The 23,989-nt window shown below is 52.4% G+C and overlaps 1 protein-coding gene across 1 annotated transcript; it reads left to right on the top strand.

Moving 5' to 3' along the window:
• The first annotated feature begins 809 nt into the window (after window positions 1-809).
• STK40 (serine/threonine kinase 40) lies at window positions 810-22,099 on the top strand. Its single transcript, XM_066335383.1, has 12 exons — window positions 810-934; window positions 6,850-6,962; window positions 8,898-9,017; window positions 10,008-10,093; window positions 10,568-10,711; window positions 11,888-12,115; window positions 12,933-12,985; window positions 15,826-15,941; window positions 20,067-20,211; window positions 20,483-20,602; window positions 20,877-20,961; window positions 21,605-22,099. The coding sequence occupies exons 3-12, from the start codon at window positions 8,906-8,908 to the stop codon at window positions 21,821-21,823; spliced, it is 1,308 nt and encodes a 435-aa protein (XP_066191480.1). The 5' UTR covers window positions 810-934; window positions 6,850-6,962; window positions 8,898-8,905; the 3' UTR covers window positions 21,824-22,099.
• Window positions 22,100-23,989: the final 1,890 nt, after the last annotated feature.

The raw sequence follows: 23,989 nt of genomic DNA, 5'->3' as shown, positions 1-23,989 counted from the left end.
GTTTCTGGTCTATGCTCAGCTTTCTGCTGAGCCACCATTCTGGAAGTGTTCCGCAAGAAGAGAGTGAGATGAAGGGGAGTGTACATGCAGGAGAGGGGGCAGCACTGTCTGCCTCAAAAAGCAGGAACATGCTTCACCCAGGACACACAATGCTGGCTCTGCCGGTTCCTCTGCTTCCTGCCCCTCCATCACCACAAACTGCAGTGTTACCAAAGTCTGCAGCCCACCGTGGCCTGTTCTCACAGGGACCCCGGGACACAGAGCCCTGTGGCCTCTGCAAGCAGAGCCTGCGGGGGGGGCTGTACCCTGGGGGTGATTGTTTGCTCGGGTCTAGGGCTGGGCAGCAGCACAGGGCAGACCGGGGGGGTCCAGAGAGCTCCAAGTCTTCCGGTGTCAACCCGGGGCTCGGAGCATGGGGGTTCTGCGGTTCCAGCCCAGGGGTGTCCAGTGCGGGGGTCCGAACCCAGGGTGTCCCAGCTCGGGGGTCCCGGTGCCGCGGGGCGGGGCTCTGTGGGCGGGGCCCGCTGGGCTCTGTGGGCGGGGCCATCTGAACAGGTTCCGCCCCCTGGCCAATCACGGCGCGTTCGAATCTCCCGCCTGTTCACCAGCCCTCAGGGCTCCTGGCCCCAGCCTAAGCCAATAAGCGACGGGTTCATGGCACCACAGCCAATCAACCTCCGCTGCTTGCCTACATCGCCGCTGCGGTGCCCAACCAATCAGAGCTCGCCGCAGAAGCCGGTCCTGTCCCCCGCGCTCTCCTCCAATCACCATCCGTGCTGTCGCTGCCGTCCAATCACCGCCGCCGTTTCCCCGTCTTGGCGGCGGCCGGCAGGGGGCGGGCTGGCGGCGGGGGGCGGTGGCGGCGCGTCACTTCCGGTGCCAGGCGGCCGCCGGAGCGGAGCGAGGCCGGGCCGGGCCGGGCCCGGGGCCATGGGTGAGTGAGGGCTGAGAGGGAGCGGGGGAAACCGGGACCATGGATATGGGGGAGGGAACTGGGGCCGTCGGTGAATGAGGACGGAAGCAGAGATCAGGGTTGAGCGCTGGGGACATGGTCCCGGCACCCGTCACCATCCCGGTCCCACTGTGCGAGGGGGCGGTCGGGCACCGTGTCCGGGAGGCGCCGCCGTAGCCCCGCGCTGGCCCAGCCCGTGCCGGGCCCTGCGGGGAGCGGTGCCGGTGGTACCGATTGTCCGCCGGGCCTCGACCGGACCGGACCGGACCGGACCGGGGGAGCCCCCAGGTGCCGGTGGTTAGGGGCGGCTTGGCCTCCCGGTTCGGCTCGGTGCTGCCGGTGCTCTCCCGGCTGGGGGCTGGGTTTGAAAAGGCCCCTTGGTAAATCGCTCCTTGGTCCCTTTCTGCCCGGCAGCAGCGCAGGGGCAGGTCCGGGGGGCCGAAGGAGGCACAGCCCTTGGTTTGGGCTGGTTTTGTCTCCAGTCTGGGCAGGAACTTTTGAATTTAGACTCTTGGGACCTCTGTGCCGAGGAGGAGCCTCGTGTGCCTCAGCAGTGAGTAGGTGAGGGCTGTGCCTCTCAGTGAGGGTGAGTAACATGAGCAGGTGTCGAGCCGGGGACAGACCCTGCCCTGCACTCCCGCAGGAGCTCACCCGAGGGGCTGAGGGGGCTGGGGGACCTCCCACCCCCAGAGCCAGGTGCTGTCCCTCTCTGTCGTGGCCTTTGGGAGCCCCGTGCCTGTGCAGTACTGAGGGTGTGAAGGGGCTCACTGCTGGGGGGACCCCAAGGGACAGCATCTCCACCCCCTGACACGGGGGTTTAGGGTTCCTCATGTGCCCATCCAGCTGCTCCCTCCTGCCCAGGCTGTGCTGGAATGTGCTGCACAGTGTTGGGGATTCAGTTCTTTTCTAGTTTAGAGCCTTAATGTATGGGCTTAACATCCACTGGTATGACCAGGTGTGCTGAGGGTCTCGGGCTGCAATCCCATGTCCAGAGGGAGCTGGAGAAGTCGGAGCAGAGCCTGATGTGGTGGGGCTGAGCCACCACCCCTCTGCCATGTGCTGTGGGACAGCCAGCTCCTCTGAGGCAGCAGGGACATGGTGAGGCACAGGTGAGGTGCCTGGCACCCAGGTGAGGTGTGACCCGAGGGACAGCACAGGAGCACTCACCTGCTGCCATGGAGCCCTGAGCCAGCAACAGGCAGGATTCAGGATATATTTCCCCATTGCTGGAGGGTTCATGCTGCATCCTTCGATTGTTTCTCTGTGGTATCCATGCTGAGGGTTTGATCACATAATAGTGGTCCTTCAAAGCAAAGTTCAGCTGGGCTGTGACCCTCAGGATGTTACAGAGCTTGGAACAGGCAAGGGAAGCCTCATTCTGTGCTGTAATTCAGCACAGAAAGGACATCGACCTGTTGGACCCAGTCCAGAGGAGTCACCAAGTTGATCAGAGGACTGGAGCACTTCTGCTCTGAGAGAATTTGGGTTGTTCAGCCTGGAAAAGAAAGCCTTCAGGGTGACATAACTGCCCCTTCCAGTACCTGAATGGGCTACAAGAAAGATAGGCAGAGACTAATTGCAAGAGCCTCAAGTGACAGGACAAGAGGGAATAGCTTTACACTGACAGAGGGCAGGGTTAGATGGGATACTAGAGAGAAATTCTTCCCTGTGAGGCTGGGGAGGCCCTGGCACAGGTTACCCAGAAAAACTGTGGCTGCCTCATCCCTGGAAGTGTTCCAGACCAAGTTGAATGGGGCTTGGGGTAACCTGGGATAATGAAAAGGCTCTTTGCCCATGGCAGGAGGGTGGAAGGGGTTTTAATGTCCCTCCCAACCCAAACTATTCTGTGACTATAGTGACAGCCCTGGGGATTGTGCCTGAGCTGCCCACTGAGCTCAGGGGGGTGTTACCTGTGCAGAGGCTCCAGGTGCTCTGGGCAGGTACACTGTGTGTCTCCTTCCTGCCTGGGAGCTCTTTGGACAGAGTAGACTCTATGTGTCCATGGTCATTTAATGTGTGAAACAGGCTGTTTTGGTTAATATTTTTGTGAGTGTGCAGTTCCTATCAGTGTGTTGTCACACTGCAGACCCCAGCAGTGCAGGCCTGGCAGTGTGTGCAGGTAACTTCAACACGTTTGTCTCCAGGTAGGGCCAGGTGAGTCACCGCTGTGAGAAACTGCAGCCACACCTCGCTGGGAAGTGTCAGCACGTGTGTGGGTCACAGCACACTCTGTGCACGCAGAGGTCCTGCTGCAGGGGCTTAGGGCACATTGATAGTGTCAGAAGCAATAAATGAGAAATAAAACTTTGTAGTACACCCCACCCCTCACCCCTGGTGGGGTTTGGAATGTGAACACGGCCTGATCACAGGCACAGACCAGGTCAGGGACTCATGTGCTGGGGCAGCAGTGCAGCCTCAAGTGCTGCAGCTGCATTTCCAGGCTCCTGCTGTGAGGATGTTGGGCTGGAATGGGGATTTTCCCTGGTGGATGTGGCCTGTGCTACAGCACGAAAGGGTTAAGCTGAGGTTGGTGTTTATGTAACCAAAGAGGGAACTCCCAGAGATGAGTCCTTGGCTATCTCATGTGTTGATGCATCAGAAGGGCTTGAAGAAAGCCTGGCTTGTTGCTTGCGCCGTAATTACGCACTGGAACCCTGTGCTTCAGAGTTTCCCCCGCTGCCAGGGGGGGCAGCTGGGATGGAATTTGCTTTCCCTGATGTGTGACTTAGCCTGTGGAAGCCTTTTTTGTCCCTGAGGAGCTGGAGACTGACCACAGCTGGATGTGAGCAGAGGTAAGGTGTGCTGGGCTGCTGTAGGTGCTCCCAGGTGCTGGCTGTGCCTTGTTCATGTGCTTGGGATTCAGCTGATCCGCAGGTTGGGCTCAGGAAGGAGGATCTCCAGTGGGGTGGTTCAGCAGAGGCTGCCAGAGGTCTTCCTGTCCCCCAGTTTGTAGAGCTGAGCGAGTCCAGACTTCCCTGGGTGCCTTTCTGCCAGCACAGGGCTGTCCCAGCCCCTCGTGCTGCTCCAGTGCCCCGGGATCCTTCCTACTCCTGTGGGCAGAGAAACTCTGTGCCTGGTTTTGAGAGAACTTCTCGCTTAGGGAAGAAGTTGAATGAGTCTCAGTTCCAAGAACCCTGTGAGTCAGGGCTCCGTTTCGGGAGCAGGCTTCCCTTCCCGGAAGGGCAGCGCAGCGGAACACAGGCTGGACTGAGTCATCCAATGGGCTTTTTTTGTGTATATGTGTATATATATATATATATATATATTGTTACTTCTCTTAGGAAACAGTTCAACTCCCAGAGCCTTCAGTAATGTTAACATCCCTGCATAGGGAATCTCCCCCACGCTGTGCAGAGGGAGAGGAGTGGAGCCCACCCCGATTCCCCCCATTCCTGCTCCTCACATGCACGTGTGCGATGAGGAGCAAGGAGCCAGGGAAGGGCTGAGGCTTCCCCTGTGCATTCCACATTGTCTTTAGGGATGAAATTGTGCCTGGCTGATGTCAGGAAGGCTGAGCTGGCTGCAGGAGGAGGGACAGCGCAGACAGGATGGGCCTGGTCTGGCACTGAAGAACAAAACAGAAGTCTTGTGACTGAAGTTTTGAAGGACACTATGTCCAGAAAGTAACTTTTGCCTGATTAAGGGTCATTTAAGTATTTAAATGCACATTAGCTTCATGAAGTATATGCTATCACACATGACTTTCTTGCTCAATTTCCCCCCCTAGGTCATGCTGTGTGTGACATGGGAGGAAGAGGATAAGGGTGGGCTGTGGATGAGCTGGGCAGAAATTTCACATTTTGAGAAGAAAACGCTAAAAAGCTCTTGGAGACACTTAATGGGTGACTCTCCTCTCCCTGCTCCCGGGGTGGGATGGTGTGTTCTTGGTCTTCAGTGTCTCTGGATGTGCTTCTGGTCTCTGAGGACCATCTGGGACACAAGGGGTGTGTTTTTGACCAAATTTCATACACTTAACGCAACAGCCTGCTTTCCTTGGGATCTGCCCTGAAAACATTTCCCTTTAATCCCCCAGCCAGTGACTCCTCTGCAGGCCTGCCTGATCCAAACTCCACCTGTTCTCAGGGAAGCTTTTCCAGTGAGAACTGAGGCTCTGTCCCTGGGAGTGCTGATGACTCGGGTCTGAGCTGTTCTGGCCGGGTTTGCCCGGGAAGGAGTGAGGCAACTCTGGGATTGTTGCTCCTTGCAGTGACACCGACCTGTGGTGTTCCATGTGGGAAGCTGGGCTGTGCTCCAGCTTTTACCCATTTAATGTTTTGCTCATGGAGGATTTTAGGTCATATCCAACACAGCAGCTTCCCATGAGCCAGGCTTAAATGTGACCTTGAATTAACTGTCACTGGTAAATACTGCCCACTGTGGTATTTGGGTGGGAAAAGGTGCAGCTTGATGCTGCTCGTGTGATTCCATTTTTTAGCTTCATTTTTGTGAACATGAAGGCTGCACAGAGAGGGACAAAAACCTGTGGAGCAGCTCTCCAGCTTCATCCCAGCTGCTACAGCTTTTGGTTTCAGGAGGGAGTGCTGGGCAGGAGTCTGCTGCAGTGAGGGGCAGGATGTCTCCCATCTGTTGGCTCCAGAGGCAGGTCCCTGGAATGGTGTGAGCCCCTTGAAGCTGTTTCTCAGCAGTCCTGAACTTCCAACAGGTGCTCTGGGGCTCTGTCACCTGCTGCTGGTTCCCTGCTCATCCACTGCCCTATTCACCACAATCAGCTCATCACAGCAGTGGGTTTGAGCATTTTTGGGGTTCCCAGTCCTCACAGAAGAAGTGTAACCATCACTGAGCTCATGTTGTGCCCTTAGTGCAAGACAAACCCCCTGAAAGTGCACTGGGGGCTCGATCAACTGCTCTGGAGCCATGAGTGGTTTCTGTGCTGCTGAGTAATCCTGCTCATGCCCCAAAGGTACCTTTTCCAGCTCCAGCTCTGAGCTGTGGCTGCTGGACTGCAGGACTTGCTTGTTCCTTATTCTGGGATGAAAAGGGCAGTTTCCTCAGCTCACGTTTTCCACTGTTGTTCCACCAGGCACTGGGACATGCAGTAATTCAGGAATTAAACAATTTCCTTAAGCTACATAATTAAAAGACATTGCATTTAGGTCTCCAAATTAATTGATTCATAGTTCTGTTCAAGCCGTAGCTAGCACAGTGAGAGGCTTTTGTCTGGCTTCTCCAGTGAAAGGTTTTATAAATCCCATGTGTTGTATCAAAATTAAGTATTAATTTTTGTGCTGGACTTGTAACTGTGTCTGTGTGAGGGACCATTTTTGTTCTAATGACAGGACAAGGGAGGAGGGTGGTTTGATTCAGTTTGAATTTGAGGGGAGGGGATGCATCTGCTCACAAACAGGTGAGACTTCACAGTTCTTAAGACAGAAAAGAAAAACAATCATTTTAACATCAGCAGGATCAGTCTTGAGAGAGAGCCTCCTACATCTCTGCAAGGAACCAGGACAAACCCGTGTTTAAAACACTCCATCCCAGGGACAGTGATATCAGATAATGGTCTGCCCTGAACTCTGTTAACTCCTAGTGTGACAAACAGCTGCTGGTGGTGGCAAGGACTCTCTTGGTGCTCAGTCAGGTGTTTGGGATGCTGTTAAGCCAAGCAGGTGTGGCATGGCAGGGACTGAAGTGGAGCCTGTGTTTGTCTCTGCCCCAAAGGTCTGTCCTCCATCACTTTGGGTGACATGAGAGTTTGTCTTGCAGTGCAGGGACTGAACTTCCAGAGCCCTTTTATTCTCTCACCAGGAGCTTCAATCCTTTTCTGAGCCCAAACAAACAGAGGTGTTTGAGGCTGTAAAGGTTCAGTGCATCCTGTGTTATCATAATCAGAATAATCCAGAACTGCAGCATCAAGCATATCTCATTTCACATTACAGAGTCCTCGACCTTTTACCCATCCAGCCTTCTCCAAGGTGATGACTCCTGCCTCCTGAGACGTTGGAAAACCTAGTTTGGAAGAAGAGTAACGATACAGTTGATGCTGAACTACGTGAGTCCTCAGATTGTTTTGATTCCAGTAACACCATTTGCACTAGCAATCCCTTCCAGCCTGGATTGCACAACGGGTTTATCTCAGAGTTCCTGTGCAGAGGGTTTCTCCAGAGGAAATGTTACTCACATGTTTCCAGCAGAGGTGGTGATGTACCAGGAGAGGAGGAGGAATTCATAAGGATGTTGGGTCAGGGATGCAGAATGAGCAGAGCAAGGAGCACGTGGGGGTCAGAACTGTGTCCTGTTCAGCCCACTGGGATGGTGACACTGCTCTGTGGAGGTGTGGAGGTGCTGGGAGTCAGGAGTGCAGGGTTGCAAAGTCTGCTGCAAGACTCCTCCCTTTATCTCCTGGCTGGTCCTGGACAGGTGCTGCTGGATGAATCAATGCAGTGACATCAGCCTGTGTCCACAGAAAGGGTGGGACTGCCAGAGGGTGAACTTCACTCACAGGGAGGTGATTTATCAATCTCTTATGTGGTGAAACACCTGGGATCTTCCAAAGCAAATATGTACAACCCAAAAAATATTTTCCCCTGTCTTTTGTAGTAACGTCTTAGGGAAGAACTCCTGAGATTGGGTTTGAGTAAGAAAATGAAGCTGTGCTTGGTTCCTCTTCTCACCTACCCCCCAAAGTATCTTTAAAAAGTGAAAACACAGACATTGAATGTGTAGATGTTTGCAAAAGTCTTTGAAGCCATTTTCCAAAATCTAGAGATGGAGAGGAGCTGTACTGGGAGCAGAACTTCCACTGGCTGGAGCTGATGGATGTGGAGAGCTCACACCACACCCAGCAGCTCACCTGAGAGATGCTTTTCCAGCTAAACTAAAACAAGACTTTTCTTTAGGGAAGGAAATGTTTTAGTCATAAACGTTGAATTTATTGGCCCTTCAAGTCTTGGTTGTGCAAATTATTCTCAGATTTCTGAGCAGCAGAAAATGGACGTTGGAAATCAGAATTTCTGCACTACCTGAATAAGGAGGAGGTAGTTTAGTTTTTAGTTGTGGGTGCTGAATAGTAGTGATGCATGGACCTTGGATAAATTCCTGGATGCAAACCATGAGATTCACGTTTAATAGATCAAATGGCTTTTTGCCCATAGTGGTTGTTCAGGAAAATCCACATTGTCACCAGTGTTGCCTTTCACTGGAATGTCCATTGGAGCATTTAATAGTGTGTTCATTCTAAACAAAGCATTGATTCCTGCACATGGAGGCTCAGGTGACAAGGTTTTATGTGCTGGACTCCAAATTCCAGCTGCACTGGATGTAGGTAGATTGAGATGTAATAAGGTCAGAGCCTAAAGAAGCACAAAGAGAGAGGGGACTTTTTTCCAAGTCTAAAAATACCTCTTTGAAAAAACATTGTGAACTGAATCTCACAATAACTATTGTGCTTGTTTTCTATGCCCTTGTTGGGAAAGGTGAAAGATACTAATTTTTGTGGTCAGTTTTGTGCATTCTTGTCTGTCTGAGGAGCAGACTGGAGCCTCTGAGGGACTCAGTGGGTGGCTGCAATTCCTCTTGTGTATCCTCTGTGGAGGAACCCCCAAAAGGCTGCAGCAGCAGCAGACACCCCTACACAGGGCTAACTTGGGCATCTTCTTTCAGAGCTCTTGGAATATGTTAATTTGCAAAACTTGTTTTTGCTGTAAAACAAGCTTTAATTATCTTGACTTGTTCCCACTATGTCTCTCAAACAACTGTTGTAGGAAATGTTGCCCTGAATAACGAGGCTGATTTATGCCTTGAGAGCTGCTCTGAGCCTGCAGCCCACCCCTGGTCTGTCAGCACAGAACCAAGGCTGTGTGTAGACACACAAGTAGGCAGAGCCACCAGTGCATCCGTAGGTGAGAGCCTTCCAGTAGAAATCAGGGGCTAACAGGAGAAAAATAACTCGGTGGCTGATGAGATGTGATCTCTCTTCTCTCTCAAGAGCCAAGGATGAAGCGGCGAGCATCAGACAGAGGAGCCGGGGAAACATCCGCTAAAGCAAAGGCTCTGTGCGCGGGGATTTCGGGGAATAACGCCAAGAGAGCAGGTCCTTTCATCCTGGGTAAGCAGGGAGGGGGCTCTGCAGTTGGCAGGGTGGCTGCTGGTGGCCAAACTGAAAGCAAAAGGCCCTTTGGAATGAGGGGAGGCAGGTGTGTAACTTAGCTGAGAGTGGAGGTCACTGGATGTGCAGAGCAGCAGCCTGGGAGCTCCTGCAGCTGGCCAAGCTGAGGAGACGTGGGATGCCAATGCTGAAAGGCAGGCAGGGCTTGGGAGAGAAATAAGATATCTTGATTTTTACCCCCTTGGGTATTTTTTGTTATTTTGGTTTTGTTTTTTTTTTTTTAATTTTTTAAACTCCATTCTTAAAGAAGACCAAATTCCTTGGGTTTTTTTGATTAAAGCTGTGTGGAGATGTTCGACCCTGCTGAGCTGGAATGTATTGTCACATCAGCGTGGGGGCAACTTAATAATTCACTAGTGGTCACCCAAAGTGGTATGTACCAAGGCAAGGCCACTCTGTCAGCTCTGGAGAGTTGCTCGAATTGGTTCAGAACTGCATATAGAAATTGTCAAAAATCATAGCCTTCGTATTGGAAACCAATGGAAAATCAACTGAAGCTGACTGATTTCAAGTGAGGAGTAGAGACTGTATGTTAACTTGAAACCTGGGCTGATTTGGACACCCCTGAGCCATCCCTGCAGAGGTGGCAGCTGTGTTCCCAGGTGTGGCAGTAGCAGTTGCCATGGGTGTTGCTGTGAATGTAATAGCTGTGTGGTTCAGGCATGCAGAATTTAGGATTTCTGCAAACGGCTAGGCCATGTGTGGGCTTTGATAAATGTTTCTTCGGGGAACAAATGAAACATTATCCCAAAAGGTTTCAGAGTTCAAGACCCTTTTTTTTTTTTTTCCTTAAGATTTGTGAAAATGCACTCAAGCTCATGCAAAAAAGGGAACTTGGTGCAAGCAAACATAACTAGTGACAGCTGATGTAACCCGGGTTAGTCACTGCTGCTGGAGGGAAAACAAGTCTGTTTCTGCTTTGTGCTGTAGGTCCACGTTTAGGTAACTCCCCTGTGCCAAGTATTGTTCAGTGTTTGGCAAGAAAGGACGGGACAGATGACTTTTATCAGCTGAAGGTAAGCAAACTGCAGGCTCCCAGACCTTCAGGGCTCTCCAGCTCTTGTGCAGAAGCACTTGGGCAGTGAGTGAGTGGTGTGGGCTGCACCAGTGCAGTGGGACAGAGCTGCTGCAGCTCCCCCTTGGCAGGACAGCTCTGCCAGGCACAGATCTGTGCCCAGATCAGCCCTGAGATGAGGCTTCTGCTGCTCTCCCAGAGCCCTTGGATCTGTACCTGAACGGGGCAGCTCCAGGAGGGAGTTACTGCAAACATACTGGGATATTTGCAAAGAGCCACCTTTCCGTGGTAACGAAACTGCTGCTGTGCACTCTGCACGGGGGGTGCTGAGTTCAGACAGGCCTGTGGCAAGGCCACAACCATCAGAGCAGTTCCACCAGCTGCTAAACACACGGGAATGCCAAAAATGAGGGAGGGCTTGGGGGCATTTGTCTGCCTCTGGGAACTGTAAAGGCATTTTTCCCTTTTCCTGAAGATTCTCACCTTAGAAGAAAGAGGTGATAAAGGAATAGAAACCCAGGAGGAGCGACAGGGCAAGATGCTGCTGCACACGGAGTATTCTCTACTTTCCCTGCTCCACAACCAGGAAGGAGTGGTCCATCATCACGGGCTCTTCCAGGTACACTTGGTCACCATCCAGGCTGGGGCAATGCCAGGGATTGCTGATGGATTGAGCTGCTTTTGTTTAATGTACAGTTTGTGCTGACCCTGCTCCTGCGTGTCCGAGTTGCAGCACTCTGAGGTTAACCACTGCTGCCAACAGGAGCTCTGGAGAGTACAGTAGGATTTTGGGAACTGTGAGAACATTCACAGACAGGACAGGCACTCAGGACTCCCCCTTCAAACAGAGCAACAGCTCTTTCATTGGCAAATTAATTAGCACCTTTTAGAGTTAAATTTGTGCTTTTTGGTTTTTGTACTGTTTATAACTTGTAAGAGGGCACAAATAGCCAAGAAACTGTTTCAGCAAGTTAAACCAGTCACTGTGCTGGACAGTTTTTGTGTGAGTTTGTGTTGCTGTTGGTGACTTTAGGGCTGTTTACTGATAGGAGGAGCTGATAGCAATTACTGCTTTGGGTGTTGGTATTGCCTGACTTGCTGGTTACATCTTGCCAACACACTTTTCACTTGAAACCATCTGTACTAAACCTTAAATAAGTGAAATGTCCAATTCAGTTGTGTCTTGTTTACTGTCACGGAAGAGCTGCTAATTGTGCCTTGAGATTTCCATTCTTCTTATGAATGGTGTGTTGGATCCCTCTGTTCTCAGAGGCTGCTCCACTTCAGAGCTGTCCAGGGTTCAGCTCAAGGTCTCTGTGTGTGTAAACAGCACTAGTGCTGCCATGCACACAGAGCCACACAGCAGAAACTTCCTCTGCCTTCTGCACTTCTCCTCCTCCTCCTCCTCCTCCTCCTAGGAAAAGTTCTTCCCCAGTGAGGGTGGGAGGCCCTGGCACAGGCTGCCCAGAGAAGCTGTGGCTGCCCCATCCCTGGAAGCGTTAAAGGCCAGGTTGGACAGGGCTTGGAGTTATTTGGAATACTGAAAGGTGTCCCTGCCCATAGCAGGGGATGGAATGAGATGAAACTTAAGGTTCCCTCCAACCCAAAGCAGCCTGGAATTCTGTGATTTATTAGGCAGAGCTCTTGTATCTTTTTGAAATCCTACCTCGGGACAAAGACAAAGCACTGTGATTGCTTATTTTGAGATCCCCCTCCAGTTATTTATTCTGCCAGGCTCTGTGCATGTGCCCTGGAGCTTCCCTGAGGAGTTGCTGCTGTGTTTGCCTCCCCGCAGGACCGAGCTTGTGAAATCATAGAAGATCTTGAAGCCAACAGGATGGTCAGGAAGATGAAGAAGCGCATTTGCCTGGTGTTGGACTGTCTCTGTGCTCATGATTTCAGTGATAAAACAGCAGATCTGATCAATCTGCAGCATTATGTCATTAAAGAGAAGAGACTCAGCGAGCGGGAGACCGTGGTGATATTTTATGACGTGGTACGAGTGGTAGAAGCATTACACAAGGTGAGAGCTTGGAAAGAGAGCTCCCTCCCAGTGCTGGGAGACAGAGTTTTCCCACATTAGAATAGTAGATGGCTTCAAAACCTCCTGGGGCAGGCAGTGGGCAGGTTACAGGGCATGGATGTTAACAGTGTTCTCCAGGAGACCTCATGCCCCAAGCCCTAAAGTCCCTTCCCTCCCTGCTCCTCACGTATCTGGATGATAATGTGGTGTCTGTGGGCTGTGGAGAGGGCCCAGCTGGGCTGAAGGCAGGGCAGGTGAACCACAGTGTGTAAACCTCAGACAGGGGCAGTCAAAGAGGAGAGCAAAGCCTGATCAAAGACAGGAAACAGAAACTGTTTCTTTGCAAAGCAAAATAAATCACAGTGTAAGAATTGACTGGAGATCAGAATGTCGAGCTACAAGTTCTGAGATCAATGAACTAGAAACTATTGTAATAAAAATGGATTCTGCTGCTGTTTGACTCGTTCCCCTGTGGCACAGGACACGTGTCCTGCCTTGACAGGGCACTGCAGCATGAGTCTGGTAAAGGAATGCTCATCAGATTGCTCTGACCAAGGCTGGACACTTCAGTTTCAGGTCTCTAGGTACACTAAGACTGTCTTTGTGTTCAGAGTAGCAAATTTGCTTGTTCTGTCCTGATCACAATCAAAAGTGAAGGGCACAAAGTACTCAGGGTGGAACCTGACCTGAAACCTTGGCCTGGATTATTTCAGACAGTGCAGACGCCATGATTTCTTTTTAGTGCTCTTGTGCAAGTATAAAATCTAGACTTCTAAAACAAATAGGCTTTTGCTCATACTCCTATATTTTTTTTCAGAAAAATATTGTGCACAGAGACTTGAAACTAGGAAACATGGTGCTAAACAAAAGGTAAGTGTGCTGGAGAGCTGCTAGCCTGGCAGTAGTCTTGTTTCTTCCTTGAAGCAGATTTCTAATACAAACACAGCCAAAAGCAGCGCTTGTTGAGTGCTCTTGTGCAGGAGGGTGAGGGAAAGGGAAGCAGGCTGTGCAAAAACACAAAATAGCTCAAAGTAATATAAATCAATCTCTTTAAACTATTTTATCCCAAACTAGGTAGTTCACTTTTCCCACCCAGCTTAGTGGCCCCTTGTCAGGACTTCCTTTCGGATTCCAACTGCTGAAAACTGAATTTTATAGTAATTTAGTAACCTGCAAGAGAAGTAGTGATTTTATATGCATGAAAAGGAACCAAAAAACCGCGGTGGTTGGTTCTGTTCCCATCATTCACCCTCCATCATGCTAAAGGCATTCCCAGCCCTGCTGGCTGTCCTACAATCACAGCAGTGTTAGATCTGACTGCTGCACTGCTGTGTTTTTGCTAGCGGTGAAATATTGACTTATCTAAACAAAAGCACTTCTGTCCAGTGTGTATTTGTGTATGAAATGGCTCCCTTGTTCCATTGCTGGTTTGACACAAGCCTCTGGAGCCTGGCAGGTGCTGGATGCTGGTGCAGACCTGGAGGGACCAGCCCAGAGAGGGGCAGGAGCTCAGCAGGAACTCAGGGCAGGGTGCAGTGGCCTGGCTGTGCTTGGTGGCTCTCTGGAGCTGCTCTGTGCCTTGGGGTCTGTGTTCTTTAGCTGGCAGCCTAGTTCAGATCAGATCCTCTGCTCCAGGATTACATTACTGACTAAATATTTTGCACTAACTTGAAGAATGAGTGGAATTCATCCTTTTCACACTGTCTGGGTTTCTGTGGAATGAATAAAAAGCGGGAAGGCTGGAGTTCTGCAGGCTTTGAGTCTACAAAGCTTGCAGGTTTGCTGGGCTCACAGCTTGCTGCTTTCTCCTCCCTAACACTGAAAGAAAATGGGTTTTATCTACAGAGCTTGAACTTCTTGGTTCCCCCCACACACACACACGCAGCAGCTGCTGCTTCTCAGGGCCACCTCTAAGTTGTTTCAAGTTGTTTCTGTAGAGCTGCTGTAAGATAAATCTCTTCTGCTTGCTGCTTTGATTCTCCTCCTTGCTGGAAGAGGCAGACAAAGGTTGGTGCTTTAAAGGATCCATGCAGAACTTCCCTTCTTTTCTGGGCACTGTGTGCAGGGGAGCACCCCACCGATGGGGCTGCACCCAGGGCCCCACTGGCAGGGGAGGTATTTGAAGCTTTGAACACACTTGCCAAGAGTCACTCTTTGTGTTACATCTCTGCTTTTGCTTTTTACTCAGCGTTGGTGAGGGAGAGCTGCAGCCTGTGCAGCAGTGAGTCACGGGGAAGGGTGGGAGAGGCGTCAGAGCAATCTCCATGGAGAGGAGCAGCCGGTGGGGCTGAGCACAGCCGTTTGTTCTGCTCACAAAAGAGCCAGGTCCCTTCTCACGGCAGGGAATGAAGGTAACAGTGTGGCCCTGCAAGGGCCTGGCAGGCAGGTCCCACCTGGGGCTCCCTCACACCTCTTTCCCCGCAGACATTAAAGCCTCTCAGGTTTCCCCATTAGCCAGTGCAAGAGGAGTTGGGTGATTGCAGATTAGATCAAATTTCAGGGACTAAATAGAACCAAGCAACCTTGAACATTTCAGTGTCCTATAGAACACTTAGTCTTTTAAAGCCTTAACAAATCCTGCAGCTTGTTATTCAGCCAGGGAAGTCTCCTGACAGTTGAAGCTAACACTTCTTAAACACAAGTCTGTCTGTTTTAATAACCAGCTCTTCCATGGCCAACCCACACTTGGTTCTATTTCATTTGTCTGTGAGACTGGCTGGAAATGTTTCCTGATTATTGTGACTGACTTAATCCATTCTCTCAGGCTCTAGTTGTGAAATACTTTTCAAGAAATCTTCCAGACAGTGTTTTTGTACTCACACCTTTACATTATAAGTTAAAATCCAAATTATCTGAATGACAGGGAAGATTAATGGAACAATAGTTTTGTAATTAGCTCACTTTCAGTGGAAAAATCGTTAATGGGAGCTGGCAGTACCATAGGGAAGTAGGGGTGAACTAATAAAGAATTTTTGTGTACCTGCAGCTCTCCCTTTTCTTTGTGAGGTTTTTGGGTGTTGCTCAGGCTTTGTGTTTTGCACACCTGTGTGTGGGGAGCAGTCCTGTGGATGAGGTGGAACTGCCACCAGGCTTCTGTGTGGGAATCTTGAGTGGCACAGATATGGTTGTGCTGAGTCTGATCACAGCTTCTGCAGCTCCTCTGGTGTCTGTAAACACTCAGTGCTCAGGGGCCAGGCACGGGGCAGCTTCCACTGGGTGTTTTCCCTTCGCTCCCAGAAAATTCTGTGTGGAGAGGATGGCAGCTGGGAAGTGCAGGGCAGAATCAGCAGCTAAAATAAACCTCAGTTTGTTGACACTCATGGCCTCCAGTGGTGAGGCAGCACCTGGGGCAGATCCTGCAGCTCTGGTGCTGCAGGCTGGGATGCTCCTGGGAGATTGGACAAGGCACCTGTGTGGCTGCAAGATGAGCCAGGTACACCCTGTGCTTACAGCCACGCTGACACAGGCCACCCAGACATTGTCACAGCTGTCACAGACCCTTTTACTGCCCCTGTGGGTGCGTTGCAAGCCTTGCTGGCAGCCACAGAATCTCTCCCCTTTGGCATGAAGTTTATTTTACAGCTCTGTGGGTCTTCTCCCAGCACCTCAACCTCCCCAGAAAGCCCCACAGGCGCAGTCCCTGCTCTGGAGTCAGCTTGCTGTCTGTGCAGGATGGCCTGTGTTCCCTGACACCCTGTGCTTCTCCCCAGGACTCACCGGATCACCATCACCAACTTCTGCCTGGGGAAGCACCTGGTGAGTGAGGATGACCTGCTGAAGGACCAGCGTGGGAGCCCTGCCTACATCAGCCCAGATGTGCTCAGCGGTAGGAATCCCCCTCAACACTGATTTCACTCATTTGTGCCTCCTGACAATAACTAAAACCACTTGTTGTGTTCCCATATGTACCTTCAGCAGAGCCTCTTAATTTAGGTCCAGTTAGGAGACTTGTCTAGTTTTTAAGCTGGGAAAGTTGGAGGGAAGGAGTGAGCCTGACTTTTTTCTTAAGGCTTGTTTGAATTTCAAAGCTAATTCAAATCTGGCTGTTCTCAATTGAGTCTGACTCCAGACAACATGTTCTGATTCCAGTGTCAAAATTCAGTTCCTGAGGCTCCCTTTAAGCTGCAGGTAAAGCCTTGGGCCCGAGGGACAGCCAGTCCAGATCCCACCAGGATGTCAGTGTATTCCAGCTGTGCATTAAGAGCATCAGCTCCTCCAGCTGCTGCTCACTTCCAGGAGGGAGTTAGTGACCCTCTGGGCAGCTTCTGGACCAGCCAAGAGGAGTGACTTCAAATTAAAGGAATGATGACAGCAGGCCAGAGCAGTCTGGGCTGGATTTCCTCTTCAGCAGCCTGGCCTGTGCCTGGTCTCCAGCAGAGGCTTTGAGCAGAGTCTGGCTCTAGCACTGAGCAGCTTTCCTTGGTGTCCTCCTGCCTTTAACTGTTCCCAGTGCATGGGACCATCAGGAACAGCTGTGCTTTCTGTCCAGTTGCTTCAGGAGGTTTTTCTCCATGAGCTCTCTGCTCTGCTCTGTTCATAAATCTGTGGGCCCAGATGGGATCCATCCCAGGGTGATGAGGGAGCTGGCAGATGAGCTTATGAAGCTGCTTTCTGTCATTTACAATCAGTCCTGGCTCACTGGTGAGGTTCCAGATGTCTGAAGCTGGCCAGTGTGACACCCATTCACAAAAAGGGTGGGAAGGAGGATCCTGGTAATTATAGACCATTCAGCCTGCCCTCAGCACCTGGTAAGGTCATGGAGCAGTTTATACTGAGTGTCATCACTCAGGACTTAGAGGATGGCCAGTGTCTCAGACCCAGCCAGAGGGGTAGGATGTGTTTAACCAAGCTGGTCTCCTTTTATGACCAGGTGACTCGCCTGGTGGATGCAGGAAGGGCTGTGGATGTTGTGTGTTTGGATTTCAGCAAGGCCTTTGACACTGTCTCCCACAGCACACTCCTGGATAAGCTGGCAGCCCAGGGCTTGGACAGGAGCACTCTGTGCTGGGTTAGGAACTGGCTGCACGGCTGGGCCCAGGGAGTGGTGGGGAACAGTGCTGCATCCAGCTGGGGACAGTCACCAGTGGTGTCCCTCAGGGCTCTGTGCTGGGACCAGTTCTGTTCAATATCTGTATTGGGGACATGGATGAGGGTATTGAGTCTTTCATTAGTAAATTTACAGGTGACACTAAGCTTGGGAGCATGTGTCAATCTTTTGAAAGGTAGGAGGACTCTGCAGAGAGGCGTGGAGCAGTTGGATGGATGGACAGAGTCCAATAAGATGAAGTTTATTAAGTCCAGGTGCTGAGTCCTGCATTTTGGCCATAATAACCCCTGCCATGCTCTAGGCTGGGGATGGTGTGGCTGGACAGTGGCCAGGCAGAAAGGGACCTGGGGCACTGATGGACAGGCAGCTGAACATGAGCCAGCAGTGTGCCCTGGTGGCCAGGAAAGCCAATGGCACCTGGCCTGGATCAGGAATGGTGTGGCCAGCAGGAGCAGGGAGGTCATTCTGCCCCTGTACTTGGCACTGGTGAGGCTGCACCTCGAGTGCTGTGTCCAGTTCTGGCCCCTCAGTTTAGGGAGGACGTTGTTGTCCACAGGAGGCGATAAGGCTGGTGAGGGGCACAAACACAAACCTTTGAGGAACTGCCGAGGGAGCTGGGGTTTTGTTTATCCTGGAGAAAAGGAGACTCAGAGGTGACCTTATCACTTTACAACCCCCCTGAAAGGTGGCTGTGCTCAGCTGGGGCTGGGCTCTTTCTCCAGCAGCACTGACAGAAGGAGAGGACACAGCCTCAGGCTGCACCAAGAGAAATACAGGCTGGATATTAGGAAACAGTTTTTTACAAGAAGGATGAAAAAGTACTGGAATGGTCTGTCCAGGGAGGTGGTGGAGTCACCATCCCTGGTGTTTAAAAAAAGGTTAGATGTGGCACTTGGTGCCATGGTTTAGTTGAGGTGTTGGGGCTGGGTTGGACTTGATGATCTTGAAGGTCTCTTCCAACCTGGTGATTGATTCTGTGCTCGTGTACTTTGAGCAGGCAGGGGTGGTCTTGGTTCTGGGTCAGTGTAGTGATCCAGGCATCATTTTGGGGTTTTTTTCTTCTCATACAGATGAGCCAGATTAGTGTTGAAGGGTGCATGTACAGGTTGGGACTGGGCATGCAAAGCCTCTCCCTCTTGTAGATCCAGATGTCAGGCATTAACACATGATTTACTTGTTCCTGGTATCCCAAGCAACTGTATTGCAGAAATGCTCTCAGGGAGAGCCAGTTCTGGAAGATGCAGCCCCAGTGGACTCCCCTCAGGAGATGTTTTGTCAGGTTTGCAGGCAGCAGCAGTAAATGTAGCTGAGCTCTTCCATCGTGATCTGCCAGGCAGGTTTGAGGCGCTCCCCTCCTGGCCAGGAAGGGAGCAAAGGCAGGCAAGGAGGTGGATCCTGGGGTTTTTTTGCAAGCCTTTCCTGTTCTGCAGGATATCCTGAGGGCCTTGTGACCAGATGGATGGTAGAAACCAACTGCTCTGCAGGAGCTTGGAGCAGTTGTGGCTCAAGTGCCCGAAGGAGGCTACAAAGGGCTGCTCCTTTCTGCTCTGGGGTGCTGATCTATCCAGGCCTCCAGCTACCTTCTCATGTTTCTTCTAAGGGCTCTCTTGTGGTGTAACTGGCCACGGAGCACTGAACAGGCTGTCTTGGCTGATCTCTGACAGCTGAGGCTGCTGCTTGTGAGACCCTTTAAAGCACAGCCTTAGCTCAGGACTCATCCTGCTCTGCCCAGCCTGGCTCTCACTGCCATCGTGCTGCACCCCACCTCTGGTGTCTGCCAACAGCCCTTCCCATGGGGCCCATCCTGTGCTCTCCAAAATGCTCTTTCAAAATTGCTCAGTCTGCAGTTCCCCTCCAAGTATCAAGGGGGAAGTTACTTGAGGACATTCCAGACGTCACCACCACCTTCAGGCTTGGCGCATCCCTCTGTATTGCTGGTGCTCCTGTGCAGGGGGAAGCTGGAACGCCTGAGGAATTAATCATTGTTGTGGGTCTCCAGGAGAAGCTGTCTCTGCTGAGGGATGGCTGCTGAAATGTCACAGCAGGAAAAGTTGGAGGAGGAGGGAGAGGTGCCTTTTTCTGAGCATATAAAGCAAAGAATAATTAGTACAAATACCAAATGCTGCAGCAGTGACTCACTGTGTGAGTCAGAGGAAGTCTCTCCCTGAGTCCTGTGCTGTGCTGTAGCACTGGGGTTTGGTTTTGTGACCCTGTCCATGCTGCTGAGTGCTGATTATTGGGGCGAAAGGGGCTTGGAAGCAGCATTTCCATCAGGTGAATCCTGAGACTGCAGCAGCCTTGGGTTAGGGTTTGTCTGGTATCTTTGTCTAAATGTCTTTGTGCAGGAAAGTAGCTTCCTACACACACTGTGGTGTTACATCTGGCTTCAGTGGCTGTGTGCTAGATCCCTCCCAGTCAGAGATCCTTCTCATGAGCTCAGCCCTACCCTGCCTGGACTTCTTTCCTGCCTCCTCCTGCCCTGTGCTCCCTGGTCCTTGAATTCTCTCTCCCTTGACCCAGACTTGCACACTGGGTGCCCCCGTGCGAGGGACACTGACCTGGAAACCCCAGCACAGCAGTTACAACTACCTGATGCCCTTGATTCACCACTGGGATATTCCTGCTCCATAGGGAACAGGAGGATAGGGCCACAACAGGGATATGCCTGCTCCATAGGGAACAGGAGGACAGTTGCGTGGAGATGGACAATTTGCTCATTCACAGAGGATGTGCCTTGGAAAGAGTTTTGGTGTCATTAATTGGGAGGCTCTATTTGTTTTGGTTAGTGCTTAGAAAAAGGGTCCCATGTGGGGGTTACTCAGCACCTCTGCTGTGGGAGGTGAGGGGGGTTGCCAAGGCTGTGCTTTCCAGGATTTTCAGGCTGTGTGTGCCCTGTCCCCGCAGGCCGGCCATACCGTGGGAAGCCCAGCGACATGTGGGCACTGGGGGTGGTGCTCTTCACCATGCTCTACGGCCAGTTCCCCTTCTACGACAGCATACCTCAGGAGCTCTTCCGCAAAATCAAGGCTGCCGAGTACACCATCCCTGAGTGAGTACAGCCTGCCCTTCCTGCCTGGCCACGGGGGGCTCACGGGGCCAGCTGGAGCTGCAGGGGCTCCCCTCAGCACCCCAAGGGTCACAGCAGTACTGACAGCAGCCTGTTGTGCAGTAGGAAGCAGGAGCAGGGCTGGGACAGCTTGGAGAAGGTGAGGCAGGCTCAGAGCAGTGGTGGCTCCTGTAGCTGCTGGCCTGTGCTCCCAGCATGTCCATCCTGCCATCACTGTGCCCACCCCAGGCTCACCACGTGTTGTGTCTCCCAGGGATGGCCGGGTCTCAGAGAACACTGTGTGCTTGATCCGGAAACTGCTGGTCCTGGACCCGCAGCAGCGGCTGACGGCTTCTGAAGTGCTGGATTCCCTCAGCTCCATCATAGCGTCCTGGTATGTGCAAGGGGAGAGACAGGACACGCTGTCTCTGGCCACAGGCTGTGTTGTTCCAGCTGTGGCTGGCTCACCTCGCCAGAGTTCCTCTGGGAGCTGCAGTAAGCCTTTAAATCCCGTGTGTCCACACCACAGCGTGCTGATGGATACAGCTGGAGAGGCCTGTGCAAATGCTTGTGGCAGCCATGGCCATGCCAGTGGGATCACCCTGGGGCTGGGTGAGGGTGGGTGAGCCGTGCCATGCTCTGGATGCCAGTGCTGTGCTCTCCTGCAGGCAGTCCATGTCCTCTCTGAGCGGCCCTTTGCAAGTGGTGCCGGACATAGACGACCAAGTGGCTAATCCTGAAAACCCCCAGGAGGTAGGTTTTCCTGCTTTCCACAGAACTGCTTTTTCTGTGCTGCTGTGCCAGTCTGGCTGTGATGACACCCATTGTGTCCCCAAGCTGGGAAGGGGAGGGTGGGGAGGACACAGCCTCATGTTGTGCAGCGGAAGGAAAGGCCGATGCTGCTGGGACCAGAGGCACATCCAGCTGGCTGAGCTGCCAGGAAGTGAGCTCGGCCCCGGAGCTGATGAGAGCAGCTCACTCTGCTCCCAGCAGTGCTCACTCCTGCACAGACAGCTGGGAATGCTGGGAGGAGGCAGCAGTGTTGGCTCTGGCTCCCAGTGAGCTCTGCCATGGGAGCAAACATCCTGTTTTCCTGCCGGTGTGTTTCATGCTCAAAGTGCCGGCCGTGGCCTGGCTGCCTGAGGACAGCCGTGCAGGATCTGTGGTGGTGCTGCAGGGACAGGGGTCAGGCAGCTGCAGCCTCACAGGGCTGGGAGGAGCCATGTCAGGACAGAGCTGTGTCCTGGTGGCACTGCTAGCTCACGAGGAGCCCTGCCTGCATACCAGCAGCAGGTCCATTTCCTGCGTTAAGACCCCAGTTATCCCGTGGTAGCTCAGGCCCAGCAGAGGAGCCGTGGGGCTGCCAGCTGTGGCTCTGACAGGTCAATCTCTGCAGGTGAAGGTGACAGAGGAGTGCTCCCAGTACGAATTCGAGAACTACATGAGGCAGCAGCTGCTCTTGGCTGAGGAGAAGAACACCTTGCATGAGGCCAAGAGCTTCCTGCAGAAGCGGCAGTTCGGGAACATCCCGCCGGTGCGGCGCCTGGGCCACGACGCGCAGCCCATGAACCCTTTGGACGCGGCCATCCTGGCCCAGAGGTACCTCCGGAAGTAGCTTCCCATGCCCCAAGAGCACGAGCACCACCCTGCAGTCTGCCCTCACCTCGCCTGCTCCAGCCTACAGCAATACCGGTGTCCCACGACGGGGAATAATGTAGCAATCCCAAGCTCTGTCCAGGGACACGCACTCACACCCGCTCCGGAGGGAGAAGACTTTTGGAAAAGCTAGTTTTGGAAGCAGCAACCTCTTGGCATCTTCTGGAATCTGGTTTTTTTTTTTTTTTTTAAATCGAAGCCTAGATGACTAATCTGCTTTTAATCATGACTGTAATCTACCTCTCTTGTCTTTTTAACCATGCTGTTCTCTGGATCGAGCAAAGCCCGTGGGAAAGGAGGAGACTTCCAAGGGTGAAGCTGCTGGCACAGAGCTGTGGCCGTGCAGCGCGGAGCCGGCCCGTGGCGCCCGCTCCGTGTGGTTTGAATAAGCTTGGATTTATCAGGGTTTCTCGAAAGGCAGAATTTCTTGAAACCTCCCACTTCCCTTCATCTGCATCAAATCTGTTTCTGTCCTTACGTGTCACCTGGTCTGGCCACGCTGGCCAGTCCTGTGTGGCCACCGGAGAGCCCGGCCACCGCCTCAGGCAGGAGTTGAGGAGTCGTCGGGGCAGCGCCACCTGCAGGGATCACATCCTGTCCCCACTTCAGAGGTTTCACAGGACTTGGCCCGCCAAGGCCCCTGCCCGCTCTCCCACCTCTCACTGATTCCTTTAGTTTGTAAGGACCTATGATTTTAATCTTATTTTTCAGTAGCATATGCCAGGTGCAGTTACAGTTGCATTAATTCTGATTTAGCGTTTTCCCCCCCCTCAGTTGTGGTACAGATGTAATATATGAGTTATAATGTGAAAAGCTTCCCAAAATAATCCGCCTAGAGATAGGAGGGGCTGGCTGAAGTCTCTACTGTATTTGTTCCCAGCTTTTCTTGCCATCCTGGCCCAAACCTGGGGCTGCCTCTGCCCTCATGTCAAGGCAGAGGAAAGACATCCTGGTATGTCACCTGGTGCCACTGGAAGAGCTTTGGCCTGTGCTGAGAACAGGAACGATTGTTTCTGAGCCTCATTTATGAACTGGATGCCTGTCTTGCCAGATGAACTGTTCTCACACAGAGCTCCCAGGGCTCCCAGTGCCCTGGCCAGGGCTCCTGCTCCAGGCAGCACCTGCTTCAGCTGCCTTCTTCCCTGCTCCTGGCTCCCAGCCCTGGTGTCACCCTCCTCCAGCGCTGTGAGCAGGGAGGGCTGGAGCTGGGGGGCTGCCCTGCTTTTCGGGGCTGCACTGCTCTCTGGGCCCAGCTCTTGCAGCACACTGGGCGTGGGCAGGGAGCGAGTTGCAGATGTTTGTAGCGTGTTGTTGCCTTTTCTTGCCCCGGGCTGGGGAAGGGGACGGGGTCTAAGCTGGGCCACCCCAGCAGTGGCTTTGTGGGGACAGGGGGCTGGCCCTGAATCTCCCTGGCCACGTCGGGCATTACGTCCTGCCTGTGCCTCGCCAAGGCCCCGTGGCCAGGCAGGGCCTCGTGAACACTAACACAGACCAGCTCCCTGCACCACCCCAGCTGAGCCAGTAGCCCCAACTCTTTCGCCTTATTTATTTTGAAGATGGTGGGTCTGTCCCATGGGCCCATCACCCCCTGTGCCACCAGCAGCAGGGCAGGGATCCCCTGAGCACCCCACCAGGGCCCTGCTTTCTCCTTCTGGTTCTCTCCTGCCTCGTTCCTTGTTTTATTTTTACTGTTTTTCCCCAATGTTCAAGCAAAAAGCAATATTCTGGGACTCCCTGAGGCTGTATCACACCAGGATCCTGTAGTGGCAGCACCGGTCAATCCACTTGTGCTAAGGCAAACTGGAAGGGGGTGGTGCAGGGGGCATGGAGGGGCCACAGGGCCATGACGGGACAGAGCCTGTTGTAAGGAAACAAAAAAAAAAAAAAAGAAAGAAAAACAAAAAAAAAAAAAAAGGAAAAAAATTTGTATAAAGACGTTATTTTTGTACTACACCAAAACTACTCCTGCATGTCGGCAATAAAACTTCATACGACAGCCCGGTGACCCCACGGGGAAGGGCTGGGAGGGTGGGGTGGGGGGTTTTGGGGTACTGATGTGCTCTGGGACGTGCACAGGAGTTGGGGGGGAGCCCAGGGACCCCCAGCCCTGTCCTGGCCCTCCCCA

Source organism: Sylvia atricapilla, chromosome 24 (assembly GCF_009819655.1).
Source record: "Sylvia atricapilla isolate bSylAtr1 chromosome 24, bSylAtr1.pri, whole genome shotgun sequence".
NCBI classification, from domain to species: Eukaryota; Metazoa; Chordata; class Aves; order Passeriformes; family Sylviidae; genus Sylvia; species Sylvia atricapilla.
Note: the sequence above shows the minus strand (reverse complement) of the source record. Positions and strands in the feature narration are given on the sequence as shown.